Source organism: Parasteatoda tepidariorum, chromosome X1, assembly GCF_043381705.1.
Source record: "Parasteatoda tepidariorum isolate YZ-2023 chromosome X1, CAS_Ptep_4.0, whole genome shotgun sequence".
Lineage (NCBI taxonomy): Eukaryota > Metazoa > Arthropoda > Arachnida > Araneae > Theridiidae > Parasteatoda > Parasteatoda tepidariorum.
Window position 1 is genome coordinate 26,766,784 of NC_092214.1, and position 23,854 is coordinate 26,790,637.

At 27.4% G+C, this 23,854-nt stretch overlaps 2 protein-coding genes across 4 annotated transcripts in view; one reads left to right on the plus strand and one right to left on the minus strand.

The window, feature by feature from the left end:
* The window catches only part of LOC107440322 (sn-1-specific diacylglycerol lipase ABHD11), a 35,781-nt gene extending 13,098 nt beyond the window's left edge, over positions 1 to 22,683 (minus strand). The window contains exon 1 of the mRNA XM_071187472.1: positions 22,659 to 22,683. Within this exon, the coding sequence (XP_071043573.1) occupies positions 22,659 to 22,679 (21 nt within the window). The 5' untranslated portion in view covers positions 22,680 to 22,683. The remainder of the gene's footprint in view (positions 1 to 22,658) is intronic.
* LOC107440323 (trypsin-1) lies at positions 43 to 22,991 on the plus strand. 3 transcript variants are annotated; one of them, XM_071187476.1, is made up of 7 exons: positions 43 to 254; positions 9,517 to 9,647; positions 10,646 to 10,752; positions 15,513 to 15,612; positions 17,550 to 17,733; positions 19,156 to 19,298; positions 22,713 to 22,990. In XM_071187476.1, the coding sequence occupies exons 2-7, from the start codon at positions 9,525 to 9,527 to the stop codon at positions 22,905 to 22,907; spliced, it is 852 nt and encodes a 283-aa protein (XP_071043577.1). In that variant the 5' UTR covers positions 43 to 254; positions 9,517 to 9,524; the 3' UTR covers positions 22,908 to 22,990. The 3 variants fall into 3 exon arrangements, with proteins under 3 accessions (XP_071043577.1, XP_015908707.3, XP_071043578.1); XM_016053221.3 differs by lacking the exon at positions 43 to 254 and adding an exon at positions 3,464 to 3,697 and having other exon boundaries at positions 22,713 to 22,991; XM_071187477.1 differs by lacking the exon at positions 43 to 254 and adding an exon at positions 5,602 to 6,877.
* Positions 22,992 to 23,854: the final 863 nt, after the last annotated feature.

The window sequence follows — 23,854 nt, forward strand, 5'->3', positions numbered from 1 at the left end:
AAATAATTGGTTCAAGATACAACATGTTATTGTACCTTGAAATACCATACATTGTACTTTGGTCCATAGGATTAACAGTGTTTAACAGTGTTTTGCTTCCTTATTGTGAGGTGGCGACTGTTGAATTATAGCATCTTTGGTTTGCTATTCTTACTGTTTGTCATACTGATAAAGGTGTACCAATAGGACATTGAAATTCATTTATACTGTAAAAAATCCCGGATCAAATTAAGGTGAAAAATGCCGGCACTCAGGTACTTTTTATTGTAAAATTCATTATTCATTAATAAAAGGGGATAATGTAAATTATAATAGAAATATTAGGGAGATTAATAATAAAAGTGAAAAAATAAAAGCATATTTTCCTAATTAACTTTTATAAAAGTATTTTTTTAATACATTTTTTTTAATTCTAGTAGCATAACCCTCGAAACAAGTAGTTGCCTCTAGATCAAAATTTTGGTTAATGTATANAAATATTAGGGAGATTAATAATAAAAGTGAAAAAATAAAAGCATATTTTCCTAATTAATTCTTATAAAAGTATTTTTTTAAATATTTTTTTAATATATTTTTTTTAAATTCTAGTAGCATAACCTTCGAAACAAATAGTTGCCTCTAGATCAAAATTTTGGCTTTATGTATAATTTAGACATAATAATTTCTTTATTTCATTAACTAGCCATAACTCATTCATGACATATATATATATATATATATATCATTACTTTGTTCACGTGTACAGTAAAATAGTGTTTATGGTAATTATTGAAGTAATTTTTTCGGTACTAATCTTTAAATCTTATTAAGTAAACTTGAAAAAGCGAAAAATAGAAAAGATGTGATATAAAAATGATATCTCAGGCTCTTTCAGAGCTTTAAATTGCGATACAATATTTTATTAAAAAAAATTTAATTGTTATATCACAAAAACTATTCAAATGGTCAAACTTTTCCTCCATAACCGGTGTTGAACATCCGACACAATTCTGATTTTACGGCTATCAATGTTCAACTCTGCAGCTTTGTTAATTTGAAGTCAAGGAAATTCCTGGACCAAGCATTGTGACAAACTAGTCTCAGTAGAGGACTAGCCTTTTGTTGGAATTAACAAGTATTTGCGTTCCATGGAGAGGTAGACCACGAAAGTGTCCCGCAGTTAGCCGTCCGCAAGGGGATCTCTAGCTCTGAGAATATTTTACGTCAGCACTGTGACCGGCCCAAGCTGGGAACAGAATTCGTGTCAACCAGCAAATGCTGGGATTTGAATCCGAGTCACATCATTCTGAGGTGTATCCTCTATACCCTTAGCCATTTCGGCTCAAATGGTCAAACTTAGAAAAAAAACAATTTTACAGACTTTTGACTGTTATAATGAATAAACTTAAGGGGCCAATATTTTAAAGTCATAATTTGCGGTCCCCCATCTAGAATTCGAATAGATAAAAACGGCTCTTATTTCGAGAACGCGCTTCGGGTCAGAATTAAAAAAAATAATAATGCTTTTATAGGATATTCAACCATCTCACGAGAAGAAATCCTTAATAATAACAAATTCATTAAATAATGAATTGAAAATTGTGGCTTTTGAAGAATCACTCACGTATATTTTAAAGTCATATTTTGCGGCCTCCTATCGAGAATTTGAATAGATTAAAAAAATTCATTTATCTAGAGAAAGCCACGCTCGGGTCAGAATTAAAAAAAAATAATAATACTTTTAGAGGATATTCAACCATTTCACGGGAAAGAATCCTCAATAACAACAAGTTTATAAGATAATATATTGAGGCTTGTGTCTTTTGAAGAATCACTCACGTGGAACTTTTTTTTGTAAGTTCTATATTATGATTTAAATTCTACCCACGTTTTTTTTCTATTGAAAAATGTTTTCTAGTACACTTTTTCTTTTTGCAATTATTTTTTTTAAAATCAAATATTGTTTTTATAAATTAAATATACTAATCAATAATTTATCTGTAATAAAGATAAATTTTATACGTAACTTAACTAACTAATTATTATCTGATTATTTTACAGAATTTGTTAATTCAGATGTTTCCGATTTTATGTGATCTTTGATATTGCAATTTAAACAATTAACTTTATCTTTTTTTTCTCGAATTTTTCCTCAATTGAGTAAACGAATCTTTTGTTTCAAAGTGAAAATGATGATAAGAAACTTTAACACAAAACATTAAACCTACATTTTCAGAATCAAAATTCAATTCTTGTTAATGGGTCATTCTACAAAAGAACAATAGCTTCTTCCATTTAAGCTTAGATATATTTTTTCAAAGTTTAATGGTTATTGTATAATAAATGTTTAATCAAGAAAATGCTTATTGTACTTATCATCATTAAAAATTTGAAACTTGGGCTACTTTGTGTCTATAGATATTTTTCTATCGTTAGAGTTTTTATTGTTTTTTTTAAATTTTATGAAAATATTTTAAACGGTGTCATGTCTAATCATCCTTTTCATATAATAAAAAAATCTTTCCTATAAAATGCATAATTATATTTCACTTAACTTATGGTATATAACTTTTTGTAGAGGATATTTTACTGCATTAGAGTAATAGTAAAAGCACAGAGAAAAAATATGATGAAAACTGTTATAATATGGTAAAATTTGTCACGATTTTGGCTCTATGAGAACACCAAAAGGTTCGATAGTTTTTGCCGAAGTGCTTGGGTAATGACTTTGGAAAAATTTACAATAAAATATGGTATTTTAATAAACAATAAAATTTTGTAAATGTGGTAATATTTAGTAATTTTATGATGATACCTTAGAGTATGGCATGAAATCCATGTACTTATCAGTTTTGAATTTTATACTAAATGGATGGTAACTATAATTGTATAAAGATTGTTGAAACATTAATTGTAAAACAAATTGAAAAATGCAACTACTTGAGTACACTTATTTTAAAATCATACTAAGAAAGAAACAATGTGAACAATTAAACTCAAAAATTAAGGTACAAAAAGGGGCCATAATTAGGAAATTTTTTAATGCATTATATAAATGAATCCAGCAGTGCTTAATTAAAGAATTAGCGAATAAATGAATAAAAAGACTTAATTATAAAATAATAATGCAAAATAAGTAACAAAAAACTGTTAATCAATTGAAATCCGAGTAAAATAAATAAAATAGATTTAAAATTAGTTGAATGATACTATGTATAAGGTACTGTTACAAAACCATGCAACATTCCTTTTTTTCATGCAGAATAGAAATAGTTCTTGAAAATGGACACTTTAAACCATTTTTTACCCATTTTTATACATGGATAATCCCGTTGAAACTAATGTGAACGATAGTAGAACAGAAAGAGTAAAATGATAAAAAATTCTCGACAATCTTGAAACTGATGACGTCTTATTTAATTGTTAATGAGTTTCATGGTTCATTTGATACTCACTTTTTTCCCTTCACTTTTCAAATTTCATTTCTATTATAATTTGATAATAATATCTACATTCTCATGATCAAACCATTGAATATGCATGGTTAGCAGCAATGCAAGGAAGTTGATCTATAAGGAAGTTAAATTGCTTCCTTTATTGGTGATTCGAGGATCAATGCTACATATTCATTTCACTTCTGAATGACTTTGGGATATACAGTTTTTCAAAATGTTATTGTGGTTTCTGGTTTTTCAACTAGTTCTTGTGGGTTCATATGGTACGTTAACAGTTTCTTATTTGCATGTTTGCCTCGTTAAGTAGCATTAATTATGAAACTTAAATAAAGTAATAATAAAGTAGTAAAAGTAGTAAAGTAGTAAACTTATATCGAAATATGATATTCTGGGAAACGAAACAAAAATTCATAGAAAATAAAGGATTCTGGGATACCTTTATTTTCGATTCATTTTATTTATTTATTAACGAATTAAGTTTTTCTTCTATGAATCTCTGAATAATATTTTAAGGAAAAGTTACCCATTTATGGCACAAAACGCGGCAAAACCCTGGCAGAAAGCACAGTCTATGTGAAAAACTATCTGAAAAAAGTGGTAGTACATATATGCGGAAAAAGTGCTGGGAAAATTACCGCATTGTACGATAATAACATTTCTGGTAATAAAAACCTTAATTGCGGTTAATAAAACAAAAATATACAGTATTTAAACTGTTCGTTTGGTAATTTTTCCGTTCATATGTAACTGTTTACTGGAAACTTCGCTTTTCAAAATTAGAAACTTTATTACCACACATTTAGTTTAAAAAAGGCAAAACAGTAAAGTAAATTCAACCGGATAAATGGTATTTATATCATACTCTAATGTATCATAATGAAATTACCAAATTTTACCATCTTTACCAAATTTTATCACATATTATAAAACCAAATTTAAATTAAAACCAAAATTAAAGAATTTAAAGTGTGATGTAAATAAAGTGCTACATTTTCTTGAATAATTAAAATGAAATATGATTTTTAATTTTTCTTTTTTCAAATTTAAATATTGTTAAAATCGCTAATTTCGTTTCGAAGTTCGCTGTTGTAACGACAATGAATAAATTATAATTTTTTTTTTTAAAATTCAAAAATGACAGAAATATCTTTGAAGCATGATTTTATAATTTAAGGACTGTTTTATTTCCGATTAAATTCTCCTCTCCCATCTGAAAAATTTTTTGTAGGTGAACTTGACAAAAATGATGAATGCAAAAAAAAAGTTTTAAACTACTTTCTTAATTTGTACTTTTTTATCAATGACCTTTGAAAAGCATTATAATTTTTTTTTATTAATGTTGGTTTATTTTTTCGAGTAACATACATTAAAGTGTGAATTTTTTTAAAAATTCCATGCTGGTTTTATAGCAGACTGAGCAAAATGAAATGTATAAGATTTTAAATAAAAAGTTTTCTTAGAAATAGAATTTTAAAATTTTCTAAAAAAATGTCTTATTTTTAATTGCTTACTTCCAAAGTATTTTATTTAATTGTTAATGGAAGTGATGCAAAAGATTTTAAACCCCTTCCATTTTTTATTTTAATTCTTCTTACATTTTGCCTCCCCCAACTACACAAAAATAAAATGAATTATTTTTATCTCTGAAATTTCGATTTCAATAAAGTAAAGAACAAAAGAACGTATGTTTTAGATAACGAAGTTAAAGCAGAACGAAACGAAATAGGTTGTTTAAATGAAAGAAAAATATTTACAAAAAGGAATACCCTGTGCACGATTACTCCTTAAGAATAAAATCCTTTCATTTCAAAGAATGAACTAAGAAAAAAGACATTTTTTAAAAAGATCATTTCATAAATATTTTAATTCAGCATAATGAATGATTTCTTCAGAGAAGCTTAATCAAAAGAAAAGCATTCTTACAAAATTCAAATATTACTAAGTACTGTAATGCGTGGTATTTGTTCGATAACAAAATAATAAAGTTTCTGATGGTTCAAGATTTTTTCTTCCTTCTTTTTGGTCATCACGTTTGACGGCTTTGCACCAATCCTGTCATTTTTCGCCTTTTGGTGCATTTATATTTAGTTTATATATTTATATTATGAAATTTTATATGGCGTGCTAAATGTAAAGCTATTACAACAAGATATGAAACAATACTTGTTGTAAGTGCTTGGAGTTATTTTTGAGAATTTTTATCAATGTTCTACGAGCAACGGCATGAGCTTTTACTGTATAAGAAGGTGATGGGAGTCGTATTTTTCTTATATTCCGATGTCATCAGCCGAGATGAGGAAACTGCGTTTTAGGGGGCATGGCTAATCGAGCAATTTTAAATATTAATCACGAAATAACTATTTAACCCACTGAACTGAAATCGGTGTCGATCATCATAAAATGGTTTGAAGTTTTATATTAAAAAAATGCCACACAGGTTCCTCATTAAGGTTAAGTCTTAGAACGTGAAGATCCAATCATTACATCAAAAGTCATTTAGGGTGGTCCGTTCATTTTTTTGCTCACTGTGCATCTACTGGGAAATATATCTCAAGAAGGATTCTTTGCCAGCATGTTTTCAATAAGATGACTATGAGAAACTATCGAATCTGTTTTTTTGCTATGAAATAGTCATTGGTATGCCCCCAACATATCATTATAGAGTCATCGTAAAGCTGACATTCCAAATACACAACAGTGCAAGCTTAAAATTATGGTATTATAAAAAGTTGACCAGTTACATAAATTTAATCATTTTCTGTAGGAATGTTTTTTTTCTTTTTACCCTTAAAAACAACATACTTATTGAACATATTTAATTTAGGTAATTTTATGCTCCATAATTAGATTTATTTAACTCATTTGTGCTTAATATTGTTTTAAAGGGGTAGACTTTTTCAAGAAAGTAAAAACTGATTGCATAATTTTATTCGTATTTCTTTTTTATAACATAACTGTGGTACCATAACTTATAAATGGTAAATTTATCGATGTTTGGTGCAACAGCATAAAGAGTTTCGTTAAATCTAAATTTATTGGGAACGTAAGAAAATATCCACTTGAGTTTAACATACATGTGCTACGACTTGAAGTACACTTCTTGATTTGTGGGGGGCTGTAACCGCATGGATTCTCACAAAAAGGAGCAGTGGTGAGAAAGACATGAGTAGTTATGATATCGCCGAAGGAAGATGGGGACCGTATCATCAATGAAAGGTTGATAACGGAGGGTATTGTGAAAACACACTTCTTTCATCATTATTATATTTGTGGTCAAACATCAAATATCAATGTGTTAAGGTTTCGTTTTCAGAATTTTACACCGAAATTTTTGTAAATAAGTGTGCATGGTTTAAAGGAAGCAACGAATGGTCCCATTGGCCGACAGAAAAGCTAACTTTATATTGATTATGCAACTAACAACAGGTCTGGTTAGAGGATAAGTGAGTATCTGTGTAAGTGGGTATATATCTTCCTTTAGAATGGAATTGTCCTTAATTTTTAATTAGCAATTTTTTTTCTGTTTAATAATTTAGAAATTCCTTTTAAAATGAATTTGAGAGCTAAAGACAAAGAATTTTATTTCGCACGAGGTGAGTTATTTTTTTATCCCTCTTTCTGCTTACAAAAATATAAATTAGTATTAAATACGTACGCGATTTTGAAAAGTTTCGATGCCAACGATATGCTATACTACAATTTGAACAAAACTCAACATCATTGAAAATTCGCGTGACCTTATTATATTTTCCAGCATTTAATGAGTAAAGAAAAATATTTTTAAAAGGAATTTCTAGTTATTCTTTTCTAAAAACAGTTAAGAATATTTCTTAATAGTTCTTTAACTGTCCAGCACTGCAGTTGAAAACGAAATTGCAAAACGCTGGGTTGTAATATTGGTTTGAATTAAGTGCAAAGTAAGGCATAGATGCTCTGTCAAGTTCTTAAACGGTAGATTAAGAAATGATTGAGGTGACATTTTTGGGGGTACTACAAATTTAGAGAGTGAGTGAGAAATAAAATGGTGTGCATATGAACCATTGACTAAATGAATAGGCGAAATGTTTAGTTGAGCGATTATTTTTTTTTCTAATTTTTTTTTCATGAAATTTGCTTTATTTTTCTTATATTTACAGAACTATCCACATACAAACAGATGATTCATATCAAATAGGAAAATTATGCATTTCCAAAAGGCTGAATTTGTCAATAACCGTCTCAAGTTAAGAGACTAGCATAGTTTAAAAATTTCTCAACAGAGAGTGTTTACTCCAATTAGATTACTAATATTTTATAGATGTCTTTAGAACCATTGACAATGGTGGAAAAATAAAATTAGGAAAAAACATAGGTTATAGTGCTAATAAAAATATCCTTAGAAATTGTGAATTTACGCACTTTTGCTTGAAAATGTTAATAAATGTAATAAAGCAATTAAATAAAAAAAAAACAATATAAAAATGTGATAAACTTTTAATCAAAAATAACTCGTTTTCTTTGGCTGTTATTTTTGAAGATGTTTTGAAGATGTTGTCACCTTTAAACACCACTAATGACCCTTAGGGAAGTTTGCCACAAAAAATTATCATAGGATATCCCTATGGGAAAACTTTACCATGCAATTTTGCCGTAAAACTATAGTGTGTAACAGTCTATTAAATTTTTCCATAGACTATGACAACATTTCTTCACGGCCCTATTGAATTTTGTCATTCGAGTATATAAAAGCTAATTTATACATAGACAAGTGTCATCAAATTTCAGTAAGTTTTTCTTTTCCTTTAGGAGCTTTTCCCAAGATTAATTTGATTATGATTATGATTATAATAAGATAAGTTAAGGTGAGAGATTAAGTATTTAAATATAGGTGAAAAGGCAATAATTATGTAAGAAAGCAAAGGGCAATATACACGGGTGATTCAGATCTTTGAAACAAAAATTAATTAGAAAACATAAATAAAATAAAGATAATATGAGTAATTGGAATGGATTTACAGATTTGTTGTTTCTCTACTCTTAATTAATTCAAATATAATCACAACATCAAAGATTCTGCATGATATCGTAGAAGGATACAAATCATAATTTTTGATATTAGTGAAATTCACACAACATTATTGTAGCCGTGAGAGTGAATTTGTTTCTAGATGCGTCTAAAATCATTTCAACGAAAAAACAAGTTGTTTATAAAACAGACTAAGTTAAAAAATTTTGAAAAACGCTGCAGAAACAAGTAGGATATTGATTAGTTTAAAAAGTTTTAAAATTGATTTAGTTAGAAATTCGAGAAAAAAAAAATAAAATGACAAAATAAATAAAGTAAATTTAAAAAAAAAACTAAAATAAAAAAAGTCGTTTTGGCCGAATAATGATCCATCGCGGTATCGGCGTTACGCTTGGCTTGTCGTCGACTCACTGGAAATTGAAACGCTGTTTTTTCGTTGAAATAATCGAAAACAACTTTAAATAACTATAAATTTCTATAAGATGGGCAAATTTCATTGAAAAGTACTATTGCTTTAATGAATATGGTTTAATTAACGCAGATTTGAGCTGGGTAGTTGGAGTGGCAGTATAACAAAGTCTTCACTTTTCCGCAACCATATCCACTCTCCCATATAAATGACCCATACAAATGCCATATGCCTATGGTACTTCCTTTTAAACATATAGCATAAGACTTTGGTGTTCCGCCATAAAATGTAATACAAATTGGTATGAATACTTTAGCCTTATGTCGTCTTGCCATATAAATGCCATTTAAATTTCTCTGGTTACCATAGGCTTATGGTATATTGCCATATAAATTTCTATGTTAGCCATAGGTTACCATAGAGTACCATTGGTATGTTTATGGCAAATTTTCCTAAGGGGAAAATATCTTAAAATCTAGGGCTATTTTGTACAAGCTGGACAGAGTGGACAGAGACAATTGCTTATTAACTATACAAATGATACAATTTCAATAAAAGCGTAATGTTTTAAATAGTTTTTTTTTCTTTCGAGTTACTTTAGCGATTGTCTTCAGACATTAAAAAATGTCATACTTTTACTCAGAAAATAGATTTATAATTTTTTTAAGGACATTTTATGGAAAGATTTTGGAAATCTGACACTTGCGGTGAATCATCATCGTCATTCAGACAAGAAGAAAACAAAGAGGGATATATCATTGGAGGAAGAGATGCTATAAAAGGCGAATTTCCATGGCAGGTATGTTTCCTAAAAAAATTCGGAATAACCATACATATGCACTGTGTTTCTTAATGATCACTTGAAATATATGTAGAAAACACTTGTTAAACTTAAAACAAAAAGAAATCAACATTATGGATCATAAATTTATATTTAAATGAAAAAGAATGAAAATATTTTCGAAATCTGACCAATCACTAATGAATAATAAGCGTTATAAATTATTAGTTTTAAGATTTAATTACGCCCATTGATTTGCGTAAGCATAGCATTTGGTATTATCTTGAAATAAATTAATCATTCTCACATTTTTTAAAGTTTTTCAAGAGCAAATTCGGATGAGTATTAAGCAAAAGTATTTAAAGTGTTTATAAACTATAATATACAGTATGAACTATGAAAAAGAACAAAATTTAAACAAATGGATTAAAGAGTTTCTAAGTAATAAAAATTTAAAAGAACAATTATTTTGAAGTTTTTACTCCTTAAGAACAATTGGCCAGATATCACTTAAGTTCTGTATTTTTGCGGATAAATAAACTTCTAAGAAATAAATTATTTTTATTTGGAATTACTTTGAGATAAATTAGTTTTATAATATTGTATGAATAGTTCTCCTTTCTCTAATAAGTGTACAAAATTTAGCAATAAAGAACGCAAATTGTGAGTTTAAATGAAACCGCTGGCTAAACTATTGGGACAATATTTTTTAGTGGTCGAAAATTCGACTCTATTGTAAAAAAAAGTATACGTGTTTACTGAAAGTAGATTTTTGTGACTGATTTCATAGTTTAAAATATCGACTGAATAAATTATTTAATATGTTTAAAATTAACTCTTTGAATCATACGTAATACTTAGTGCGTCCAACCATTCAAATAAGACTCATTAAGGTTTTTTATTTTTCAATTTGCAAATTATACATCAATCTTCTTTAGCAAGTATTCTAAAAATATGCAGAGAGTGATCCTTCTGCTTTCATAATTTTATAATGTGAATAAATTATTTTGTTACAGATATCATTACAACGACATTTTGAGAGAAACAATGGTATTTATCACATTTGCGGAGGGACAATTATTGCCAAAAAATGGGTACTAACTGCTGCACATTGCATAAACCTGTAAGTTATGAGTTTTAAATTTCAAATGTATTATTTTAAATTGTTATAGATTTTGTAATAGTTTAAACTGTATCTTGGTTTGTAGTGATAAAAATATTTTTATAATATAAAAAAAAATCAATGTTAGAATTGAAAAGATAATTCGTTAAACTATTTGAACTTAATCTACAGATTAAGTGGGATCAAAACATATTTTTACAGAAACTACATATGAAAAAGCTATCAGAAAAAAATTTAATCACAGGATAAAAAGAAATAACATGGATACATAAACGCTATAATTTGAGTGACCACATTTGGCTTTTGTTCAGGTGTTGGTGTCACAAAATTTTCTTTTATGGGCTGAAAATCATTTATTAGTTTATTATTCCTGCACGCACAAAGATATTTGGGATTTCAAAGTGTGAGTCTATCAAAGTCTCGTACGAATCCGTTTCTCTGAGATAGATCAAACGAAATCAGAAAAATGTGCCTTGAGCAGTTCTTGAGTATTATTAGTTCTGTGTACAGAAGTTACATAATGGATAACCTAGGAGCTACGGTGGCTCAGGGAATAGACCATTCGCCTCCCTAAGTGCTGAATCAGGTTCGAATCCTAGCGATGGCTGGTCGATACGAATTCCTCACATGGATCAGACCGACCACAGTGCTGACGTAAAATATCCTCAGTGGTGGACGGATCATACGTTTGAGTCTCAGGCTAACCATGGGAGGTTTTCTTGGTTTTCCTCTCCAAGTAACACAAATGTGGGTTAGTTCCATCGAAAATTCCTCTACGAAGGAAAATTCCTCTCAATTCTTGTCTTCTCTATTAGATTCAAAATTACAAGGCCACAGAGTTTAACATTGGTAGTTGTAAAGTCAAAAAATTGTTTCGGCTGTTCAACGACGGCTATATAATGGATAACCCAGAGTCGTGGTAGCTTAGAAAATAGAGCACTCACTTCCTTATGAGGTAACCCAGGTTTGAATTGCAGATGTGGCTAGACGATATGCATTCTGCACCCAACTAGCACCGACCACAGTGCTGAGGTAAAATATCCCCCTTCGTTGACAGATCACGGGTTAGCATTCCTTTGCTGTCAAGCTAACAGTGGGAGGTTTTTATCTTCATACAAGGCAAATGTGGCTTAATTCCATCAAAAAGTTCACCACGAAAGCTAGTTTTCCTTATGCTTTATACACGATTTTCCTTGTCTTTTGGGTTGGGATCAAAGTTACAAGGCCACGGAATTGAACATCGATAGTTGTAAACTCAAAATTAGGTCAGCTATTCAGCATCGGTTATAAAATAAAATAAAATGGATATCCCAGTCAAGTATCATACACATGTGGGAGTGTATACCCGGATCATTATTAAATATATATAAAAATAAAACTTTTTTTTATTTAAAAAATATTTTGTTTTGAATTCTAAAGTATGTCTACACACCCTGTAAAAATTATCCATTATAAATATATTGTTGTTTACTAATTTTCCAAAAGGTTATTACAAAATTATCACACAAATGTTTAAAGTAAAAACTAAAAAGAGAAATATAATTTCGAATGAAGAAAGAACTGAGATTGAAAAAAAAAGGTTTGGAATCTATATGAAATGTTTTGTGTGTGAGGAATAAAGCAGGGTTCGTGATTTTTTTGATTTTTTTAAAAAAAATCAAAAAAATCGGATTATTTTGATTTAAATCGGATTTTTTTGATTTAAATCAGATTTTTTTGATTTTTATTCAAATACACTATAAGAGCTTTAATTTATGATTAAAAAAACTTTATAAATGTTTAATCAAAATTAAATTAATATTAAAACTATATCATAACAACATTTTAGAAGCTCTAACTTATTAAAATAATTTTTCATTATAATGCATAGCGACCATTTTAATACAAAGGCATGATTGAAATTAAAAGACAAGATAAAAAAGATAATTTAAAGAATACTACTTTAACTAGTAACACAAAGTTTCAATTAGCACACCATAATTTTAATTTAAAATTGTGATCTCTTTTTTTTTTCTTGATTTATAAAATGGCAAAATAAATGCAACAGATTGTGTTTATAAATGTTGTCATTCATCAAAAAATAAATATTCAATCTATAAATTTTTATGTTAAAATATTCATTTTTAATCCTATATCAAAATACATAAGTTAAGCTAAAAAACATTTTAAAAAAATCTATGTACTCATTGGAATTTTTTTCACAAAAGAAAATCTGATAATTTCAAAGATACCGTAAACATATTATAAGAAGAAAAAAAAATACCAGTTAATAAACCCTACTGCTTCAAATAGACTTTGTAAGGGAAGAATGACACTATATCAGGAAAAAATATCTGAACTCAGCTTCTTTTTTTTTCTTTCTATTTTTGGCATATTAAGGTAATTTCTTTTTAATATTACCTCGAGCTTTAGAAACATAGAAATTTCCATCAATAAACTATAATGTAGATTTGAATTCCATGCTTTTTTAATCAAAAGGTAGAATTTTAATTAACATTTGCTTTTTTTTCTTTTTGAAAAAAAATCATGTTTATTTACTTTCTACAGCTATGCAAGTCTATATTAAGACAGCATTAAATATTTACTTTAATCTGTACTTTCAATGTTAAGAATCAAAAGATTTTTAAACATGTAATTTTAAATGTGTTTAACACACTCCAAGAAAGAAAGTAATTTCGTTAACTAAAATTAATTAATGCAGCAATTTATTTAAAGTAAATGTTAAAACTAAGAAAAGAAAATAATAAAAGTATCAATAATTTAAAGCACTGTTTTTTAACTTTTAAAATCAATATAATATATATATAAAAATCTATTGATTTAAATCAATGATTTTTTTAAAAAAATCATTTGATTTTAATCATGATTTAAATCGTGATTTAAATCAAGCTGATTTAAATCAACGAACCCTGGAATAAAGTCCATAAAATTAAAGAAGTATTACAAAAATTTACAGGTTCTGCAACGTGAGAATTTAATTTCTACTTCAGCAAGCATACAACGTTCTATTGAATGCCATGCATATTTAATGCCATATGCATTTAACGACATAAAAATATTCTATCAACAGAGTCAATTTGGAAAAGTACCCTAAGTGTCACTTGCCAATCGGGAAGAATTTTTTTTACAGTTAGTTTTCTTGGTAAAAAAATAATTCTTTCGTCTATTTAGAAACAATTATCTAGTTACAAATTATTAAAAGTTCCCGAAGGAAATCCGCCTAACTCTATTTGCCTCGCAAATGAAATACAATGTTGTTCTAAAAAGGTTACTTTAATTTAAGACATTTTTACCTTAATCAGCTTTAATCTTCGCGTTTTACAAAATCAAAATCTAAATGTTAAATTTGATAACGAAAGTAATACTTCTTTTAAGTTATAAATTTGAAAATCTTTTGTATAACTATGCATTTTAAAAAGTATTTTTAAGATAACATTTTAATATCCGTATTTGAATATATATATATTCTAATTATCAAACCATTTAATACTCTACCTGGATAATCAGAATGATAATTAAAGTAAGGGGCTAATAAAAGTCTGTAATAATATTTGCAAAAATTTAAATAAAATAACATATGTGAACGAGCTTTTCTTATAATTTTATATAACAATCATGTGTTTTGTCTTATTTAAATAATTTGAATTAACTTACTTTTAGAACTTGATTCCATGAATACAGCAAATGAAGAATCAAACTGTGTTTAACCCTTGTGTTTATTTTCTTTTACTTTTGGAACTTTGATTACGATAGATTAGCTGAGCAACTTGTTTACTTTTGGATTTGTTCTTTACAAATGTGGTTTCGAATAATGCAATACCAAATATAACAATTTAGGGCTTAAAAACCCCCTTATTGAAACTTTGATTTTTGAGCTGATTTGATCTCGTTATCAAATGAGCCTGTGATAGACTGAGATTTGATCACGCTGTAAGCGAATGGAGCAATCATGCGATGAAAGCATTCTATTATATAAAATTCTATGAAAGTCCTATTAATTTCTTTATAATCTTCATACATTTCCCAATATATCCTCTATTTAATTATGCACTTAACTAATATGATTTTTTGTAAAGTTATGAAACAAACATAAAAACAACATTAGCAGTGGTTGTACTTAAACTTGAGAAGGTGTTTTTGTTCTTTGCTGTTAGAAGAGAGTAAGATAAGAATACATAAGAAATTTAATAGTTTTTGCAAGGTTCCAATTACAGAGTAATAATAAGTTTCCATTTTAGTGTTAAGGGATTCATAAGCGAAGCACGATTTTTTTTCAAAGCAGGTAACAATGGCCTTTTTTTACAACATTATACAGCACCAGCCTGTGGGTGTAAACTGTTTTATGTATGAATAAGATTGATTTCTTGAAAATTGAAACTTAGTTTGTATATATATTTTTTTAAGTGTCTTTTTGATTTAACTTGTTTTTAATTATTCTTAATTATACAAAATAACTGCGTGTTTTATTAAAATACATAAAATTTTTAGAAACATAACCTCAAAGAAAAAGACATTTTTTTCAAAGCATCCAAAGTAATTTTTGCTTAAATTTGAACATTTTAACGTTTCACTTTTTCTGTTGTTGTTATGTAAAATTTTTGTCAGTTATATTTATTTTCCTTTTTTCATTCTCCTTTATATTTAGAGATTTTCATAATGTAAAAATTATACATTTCATTCGTAAAATGTTATTAAAATAAATTTTATGTTATTATTAAGACAACTTCAAGTTTGTGAATCTTATAAAAATTACTTTTCAGCTCAAAAGTATCAAAATATCGCATTGTATCGGGAACCAGTGATTTAGCTGAAGGTAATAAAGCAAAACTTGGTGTTGGAACTTCCCAATCAGTTCATAAAGTGAGTCAAATTAATAGTTTAATACATTAGAATTAAAATAAAAAACTATTTCATAAATAACTCAACTAATAATATTTGTGTATAATACACCTTGTACAAAACTTGTAAATACAAATTCATGCATATTTGCATTCTGTTAGGTTGGAAGATCAGTACCGTCATATATTCTCATATATTCTATATGATCAGTACCGTTCTGATTAGATCAGTACCGTCATATATCTATTCGTCATATATCTAAATTATAGGGAAATAGTAATGTGTCAATAATGAGCGAAGACAATATTGACGAATACTAAGTCAATATAGTCTTTCGATCATCATTGAGGGTGAATACTAATCCACTGCCTATAAACTTTTAGTGAAGTTTTATTGAGATCGTCAAAACCAAACCATGCACGCTATTTCAATAATCGCGTTACGCTGACAATAATTTCGGATAAGTTACAGTAGAAAGTACTGACACCGTGAGTGCAGCATCCTTAAAATCCATTTTTGCAGTAGAATTTTATGCCGTAATTATTTTTAGTAGTATTTATTTAATTACAGTGATTCAGTAATTTTAACAGAAAGTATTACTGAAAAAACTTCCTCTCATTTTTTGTTCCTTGAAACTTCACGATAAAAAGAATTTTATTGTAAAAAGTGCTGAGTGTCGGTATTTTTTACCGTAATGATTTAGGATTTTTACAGAGTATATCTAACAGGTGAACTTAAGCAGTCACCTTTTTATGCATAGAACTTCAACTGCAGTGGAAACATATAAATTTTTTTTTAGATAGATAGGAAAGAGATACTTTTAATCAAAATTTTGAGTTTTTGTGTACTTATTTATATAATTTAATTGAATTATTACTTGTCTTTAGGGCTAACTTCTTTTATATTTTTTTTCGTCTTAAGAGGCCAAAATTTCTTAAAATATCAAAACTTAATAATCCTTTTCTCGTTGTATTTTAAATTATACGCTTTTTTTCTTCTAAAAATTCCATTATGTTCTTTTTTTAATAATATAGTGACGGAATTCTATGATCTTTGGATGATGTATTTTTCTTACTTTGGCAGAGAGGTGAAGATTTTCTTTTCTCTAGGTTATATATCTGTCATAAGAAATTATTGAGTATAAAAAAGTATAACGAAACTTGAAATATATAAATTAAATAATTTGCATGTGAGTGAAAAAATAAGAAAAGAACGAGGCATGATAGTTAATTTAACGACTTTAGAAAAATACGTTAAATATAATAATTCTCATACAATTATTATCATCTATATTGTATTTTTCTAGGCAATAAAATTAAGAAAGCTGCTTTATTTAGACTGCTAACTTGCAAATCTTTATATCTAATTGAAAATTTCAAGCCACCTCAAGCATTAATTTTTTATTGATACTATCATGAGTAACCAAAAACTAATTATTTCTATGAGTAAAACCTTTTGATGCTCCACTAAAAAAATCAATCTATGAATGAATTAAAATCCTTACGAAAAAACTCTCGATTCACGTCAAAAAACACACTAATTAATGGACAATATGAATTCGTGCGCAAAATATCGATGGCACTGAAATTTCATGGTTCATGGAGAACTATTGCGCAATGCATATTCTTATAAGGAAAAAAATTTAATGACAATGGAAGAACTAAATATTTTGTTACACTTTGATTTTGTAATTTTTCTAGAGGTAAAGCTGATGAATTTGTCTTTAATTTAATGATGAAACGTTTGTTTATATGCATTAATAATTCTAATGCACTAATAATTCTAACGCATAACCAAACATACAAGTATTTAATAATTCTAAAATTTCTTTAATACTACATATATTCAATATGAATTGCAAATTGGGTATAATTCAAGTATATCGTCTTATTTAAGAATACTGGAAAATCGGGAAAGATTTAGTAATATTTTTTTAAAGGACTTTATATTCTCCACAGGTCTATGATGCCTACGTACATGAAGCCTTTTCTGCTCAAACATTACAAAATGATATAGCTTTACTTCAAGTCGACCCCCCATTTGACTTTAGCCGACATGACGTTCGACCTGCTTGTATCCCTCCCCCAGGTTTCGAACCACATGGATATGCTACTGTTTCTGGATGGGGTACCTTAAAGGAAGGTAAGCTAGAGCCTGAAAAACGAACTTATGAGACAATATTTTAACTCTGTACTTTAGCAGATATTATTTTAATTTTTCCCACAGTAATCACAGAATATTTTCACTTCAAAGATTATCAGAAAATGTTTTAAGTTTGTACTTAGTCATCAGAAAATATCTGAACTAAATACAAAATTATCACAGTTAGCTCTATACTGAATTAGCTCTATACTGAATAATTTTTAAAGTCTGTAAAAAACTAAAAAAAGTCTGTAAAGAATATTTTAACTCTGTAAAGAATATTTTAACTCTGAGTAGAGTTTTTTAAAAATATTGAATGTACCATTATGAGGGAAAATATATAAAAAATGTTAGATTGAAAATGATTACATCTTGAATATTACATGAATGATTACATCTTGTAACAATTTCGCCAGAATATTTTTATATTTCACTTAATACAGGGGAAATAATTTGAAAAGTTATAATATAATGATATTTTAATGGTAATAAATAATATTTTAATGGTTTGAAATATTTTATAATTAAAAAAATTTAAAATAAATACTTACACTATACTCATTTCAATTAATTAATATCGATAATTGTGTTTCCTTCGTGTAATCATAAAAACAGTTTCGAAAATCATATTTTCATCATGTCTTCAATCTGACTAATAATTCTTTGTCAAGTATTGGAAAAACTCAAAACACTGTTTGGTCTTGGAAAAGCAAATTATAGCGTAAGTTAAATTCATTACCACATTTAGGTCACAATCACATTGCTATACCTTGAATATAGCACAAGAAAAACAATGTGGAGTCTTCTTAAATTTGTTTACTAAGAACAAAAAATGTGGTAAGTTTCTTGTAAAGCTTTTATTTCAGCCTATACCATCTATTCGAGAATTAAGCAAGTGAGTAATACTTTTATAATATACACTTAAAGTAACAAACAAATTCAATCAAACAATCAATAATAAAAGTGAATAAAGGTTTTTATAAATTAGTAAAATGTTTTGAAAGTTTTCTTCTTAACTATTATCATGCATTTAGAAAAGCTCATGAATTTGACTCAAATGCAAAAAAATTAATCATCACCTCAGCAAATCTCGTTTCTAAAATATTTTCTACCTTCTTTGATATTTTAGAGAAGTTTGTTGCAACCTTAAAATGATAATACACTATTACGCAAATTGCTCGTTCTTAAACCTTTGAAAATATAACTCATCTTGAACTAAATATCTATATACTGCAGAAACTTTTCACTCTTCCATGGTTCTAGGTGCCAATATTAAGGTACAGCAGTAAACCGTAATATCAGTACCTTGAATCATGATAATGTACAACGTTTACTTATTAAGGTTGTCGAAAATTTGTACGATGGTTTATTCTTAATTTTTTTAATAAAATTGATGGTTTAATTGTTAAGTAATAATCTTAGGTTCACGTATTATACCAACAAGACTCCAAGCTGTAGATGTACCTATTATAAGTGATGAAAGCTGCAGAAAAGCATATGGTAAAGCCATTGTTGAAAGCATGATGTGTGCTGGTTACGAAGAAGGAATGAGAGATTCTTGTCAAGTATGACCCTTTTTAAATACATTATATTTTTCAAGATTATTTTAAATTTTATAAGTTGATTAAATCTTGTTCATTCATTTGTTGCAAATGCATATTTGATCTGTTGTCTTTTTGACTTTTTTTCTCTTATATATATAAAAGACATATAGTACTAACTGACTAATTTTTTTTTAATTATTTGTAATTAGTAAATATATGAAGATTGTTTACATTTCTATTCCCTCTCTTAAGTTCAGTAGTGGAATCATTTTTGTACAAGCACCATTCAAGGTCACTGAGACCATTTTTAAATTTAAAATGTCTGCAATTCAAGATCATTTACTTTAACGATTAATTGTCGTAAATTTTGAATCAACTTATAACGTTCAACGCTTGCGTAAATGAAATATTTCTTAAGACAAGTATGTTAAACACCATAAAAATTAAGAAATAAAAGATTTGCATTAGTCGGTGATGGTGTAACAAAATGCTAAAATAAATTAATATACAATCGGCTAAAATAAATTAATATACAATCGGCTGAAATAAATTAATATACTTAGCAAACTAAAAGCGAGAAAAGTTTTTTTTTTAAATTTTAAACTCTATGTAGACAAAATTAGTTTGTTTTTTAAAATTTAATCCTGACATAATACTTATGTGTATGGCTATAATACTTTGCATATTTTAAAATATGTCTTTTTATAGCACTCATACTAATATTTTGAAAGAAAAACAATGTATGGAACAAAATTATGAGCTTTGAAATGAGCTACCTAGTGTCTTTAATCTGACATTGTAGAACTTTTTATTGAATAGTTTAATGTTAAAACTGTTTTAATTCTTAAACAATATATGTAGACAAAAAGATAAGTTTGATTTTCAAAACTCAATCCTGCTTCAACGACATTAACAGTCACAAAATATTGAGATCAAAGATAAACAAAAAGAGTGCAAATATATATGGCGACAAGAAAAGATGAGAAAGAATTAGATAGATCCTACATTAAGAAGATAAAAAAACTATGGTCAGAACTACCCAAAATTAATAAAATTTACGGTGTTTTCGGTTCTATGGGAACATCAAATATCTCGAACATTTTCACCGAAGTGCTTTGGTAATGATTTTAAGAAAATCAAATAAAATATGCTTTCATATTATGTGATATTTTTTTTTAATTTTTAAAAAAAAAATTAAATTTTATTTTTTTTAAATTTTTCTAATTTTTAAAAAAAAATTTTAATTTTTAATTTAAATTCTATTAACTTTAACACATGGCATAAAAATCATTCACTCGGTTAAATTTACTTCGCAGTTTATATTTTATACTAAATGTATGGAAACTCGAATTATAAATTTTAAAATCAAAATTTTCGATAAATTGTTATCATATAAAACGAAAGCAGTACCGCATATTTTTGTTTTATTTAACAAGAATTATGTTATTTTTTCTAAAATAAATATCATATACAGTACATCACTATAGAGTACAGTAATTTTACCAGAATGTTTTTCTCCTTGTAGTAATTGAAAGAAATTTTTAGAAAATTACTTACCACTGAACAGCTTTTGCTCCACTAATGATCAATGAATGAATAAATATTTCACTTGGAAAGGCTTTTATAGCACCATTTCTAAAGTATACTTAAATAAAAGTTATTATGCAATAATACTTCCGAGAATACAAATCCGGACATCCGGATACAAATTAATTTCTCCTTGAATGGTTACCTAAGTTAAATAAACATATTTTAATGCTTACGGACTTCGTATTATTAAATCATATTTCATGTCATCTCACTTTTAATAATAATTTTAAAAGAATGAAAAATGAAATGGAATTATTAGGAAAAAGGATCCTTGATTCCTATGCCAAAACGTAATGATTTGTTTACCTAGAATTGTTATTATTCAATGAAAAATATTTTTCCTACGAAATATTATGAAAACAAAACAATTGATTTTTAAAATTTACTTCCGACACAATTGTTTTAATGAACATAAATTTAATGCAATGATCATTATCAAAATATTTCATTTTATTGTACTCTTAGTATTAATTTTAAAGAAAAAAACGAAAGAATGTAATGGAAACATTAATTAGCTATGAAACAGAGCCTCTAGAAATGAACATTATAATAAATTATTTTTCTAGAAGAGTTATTATTCATTGAAAACTATTTTCAACTAAATATTCTGCAGACTTTCTATTTTTTAGATTACTTAACAAATGCGCGCATTTTTGCTTTTAACAAACAAAAATTTCAAGATAACTTATAAAAGTTTTACATTCTTGTTTAAAATTTAAATTCGTGATTATTTTTAATCTTAAATTTGCGATGTAATGTAATTCGAAAATTTATTTTATGTGTTACTTAAAGAATTTTTTAGAATATAAATGACAAGGGTGGTATATAAAGAAAAAATTGTATATAATATGCATATCATTAAATGTATGGTATAATTGTACAAGTTGAGCAACAGTTGCACCTGTTGTTAAGTGTCTAGAATTGCTACAGTGTCTACCTACTTTTAAACTAAATATGCATTAACATGGCGATTTAATATCAGCTTTTTCCGCAAGCTTGATCCGAAGTTATTTGTTTCATGTTTTAAATTATACGAAAAAAATTTCCTCTCAAAATCCTAAAGTGTTCAAGATTTACTATAAGCAAACATCTTAAGTTCATCATTCATTTTGAAAACAGAAAGCGCGTACGTCAACGTTATTTTCAAAAGTATAAAGACAAACTGCTATTATTGTATTGCTATTAAAAATCAAAGTGCTATTTATCAAAAGAAAATCTATTCTGCTATAAGACTATTATGATCCGACAATTTTTGAGATGACAATATTGTGATGAAGAAGCGTCAGAAAGTATTTTTCATAGAATTCCTGCGCCTTTTTTTCTGATGGCTGAATGGGTCACGCAGAAAGTGACGAACGTTAGGCAGTTTATAACATGCCATGACCTGACAGAAACTCCCACAATGATGGAAGTATTACCAAACTATATTGGGAACAATATGAACTGCAAGTAACTAGAATATTTTAATTGTATTCTTACCTTGAATTTTCGTTTATTTTGTTTTATCTTTCCAATTTCTTTTTTTTTATTCTTGACCTATTGCAAAGGAAATTAAGCTATATGCAACTCACACACCCGTTGGAAATTTAAATAAATTTTCACGGACCAATGCTCGAATGTTCTACCAAAGTTCGATTACTGAAACTTATTATTATTTCAAATTATTATTGTTACTATTATTATTATTACTATTATTATTACCATTATTAATAGTACTGTTATTATTATTATTACTATTATTACAACTATTACTAATTTCATTATTATAATTATTATAATTATAATTATTACCATCATTATTATTATTGCCATTTTACTGTCTTAAAACAATACAATGCTTTTCAGGGTGATTCTGGAGGTCCACTAGTTCAAAAATCTGGTTCTGGAAAAACGATGATTATTGGAGTGGTCTCTTGGGGTCAAGGTTGTGCTCGGCCAAAATTCCCGGGTGTATATACCCAAGTCTCATATTATAACGATTGGATAGATAAGACAATGAATTTCTTAGGCTCGTTTGATGACTTCAACATACCTTTCTAGAATAGAAGCTGTAATTAAGAAATGCTAATAATCGTAGTTTCAAAGCTCAAAACATTCACCCTAATTTATTATCATTTTGTATATACATATTGTAATAAAATGTAGTTTATCAATAATTATATCATTGCTGTATATGCTTTAATTCTGCTTAAAATTTGAAACAATATTTTATAAAACATATTTTTTAGTATCTTTAAATGGGTTTCTCAATTTCCTTTATATACACATTATGACTTATGAGAAAGAGTGATTGAAATAGATATTACAATAAGATTAAAAACCAAAATAAAACAGATATTGAGAACGCAAATTACTGATTTTATTCAAACATGAGCCAATATCGCTCTGAAATCGTAATTTTGTTTTTATAGATAAAAACTGCAGGAATTATCTTCTTGTGAATTAGCACTTCTATTAAATAACAGTTCGATATAAATCAATTCAAATCAGTTCAATTTACTATTTACTTTTATTTCCATTCACTGGATTGTACTTTTTATAGGTCTTCAGTAAATTTATGTGCAGCTTGAGAACCTAAGTTTCAATTACCATCCGTAGCAAAGCATCACTTACAAAAAGAATAAATGTTTATTAACAGAATTCAATAATTGCTTTTACAGAAGAATATTAAAACTGCAATGGGTGAAAAAAAGATGATGTTATATTGTAAAAAATTCCGAGTAAAATTCCGGGAAAAATCAACGGCACTCAGGGTACCGATACTTTTTACCGTAAAATCCATTTTTATGGGAGCAAGTCAAGGAACTGAAAATCTAATGTATCGTAATTTTTGCAGTAATAATTACTATAAAATCACTGAATCGTCCTAATGAAATAAATATAACTGTCAAAATTACTGTATAATATTTTACGATAAAAAGGGATTTTACGGTAAAATGGACTTAACGAATGATGCATCCAATGCAATACTTTACACAGTAATTTTA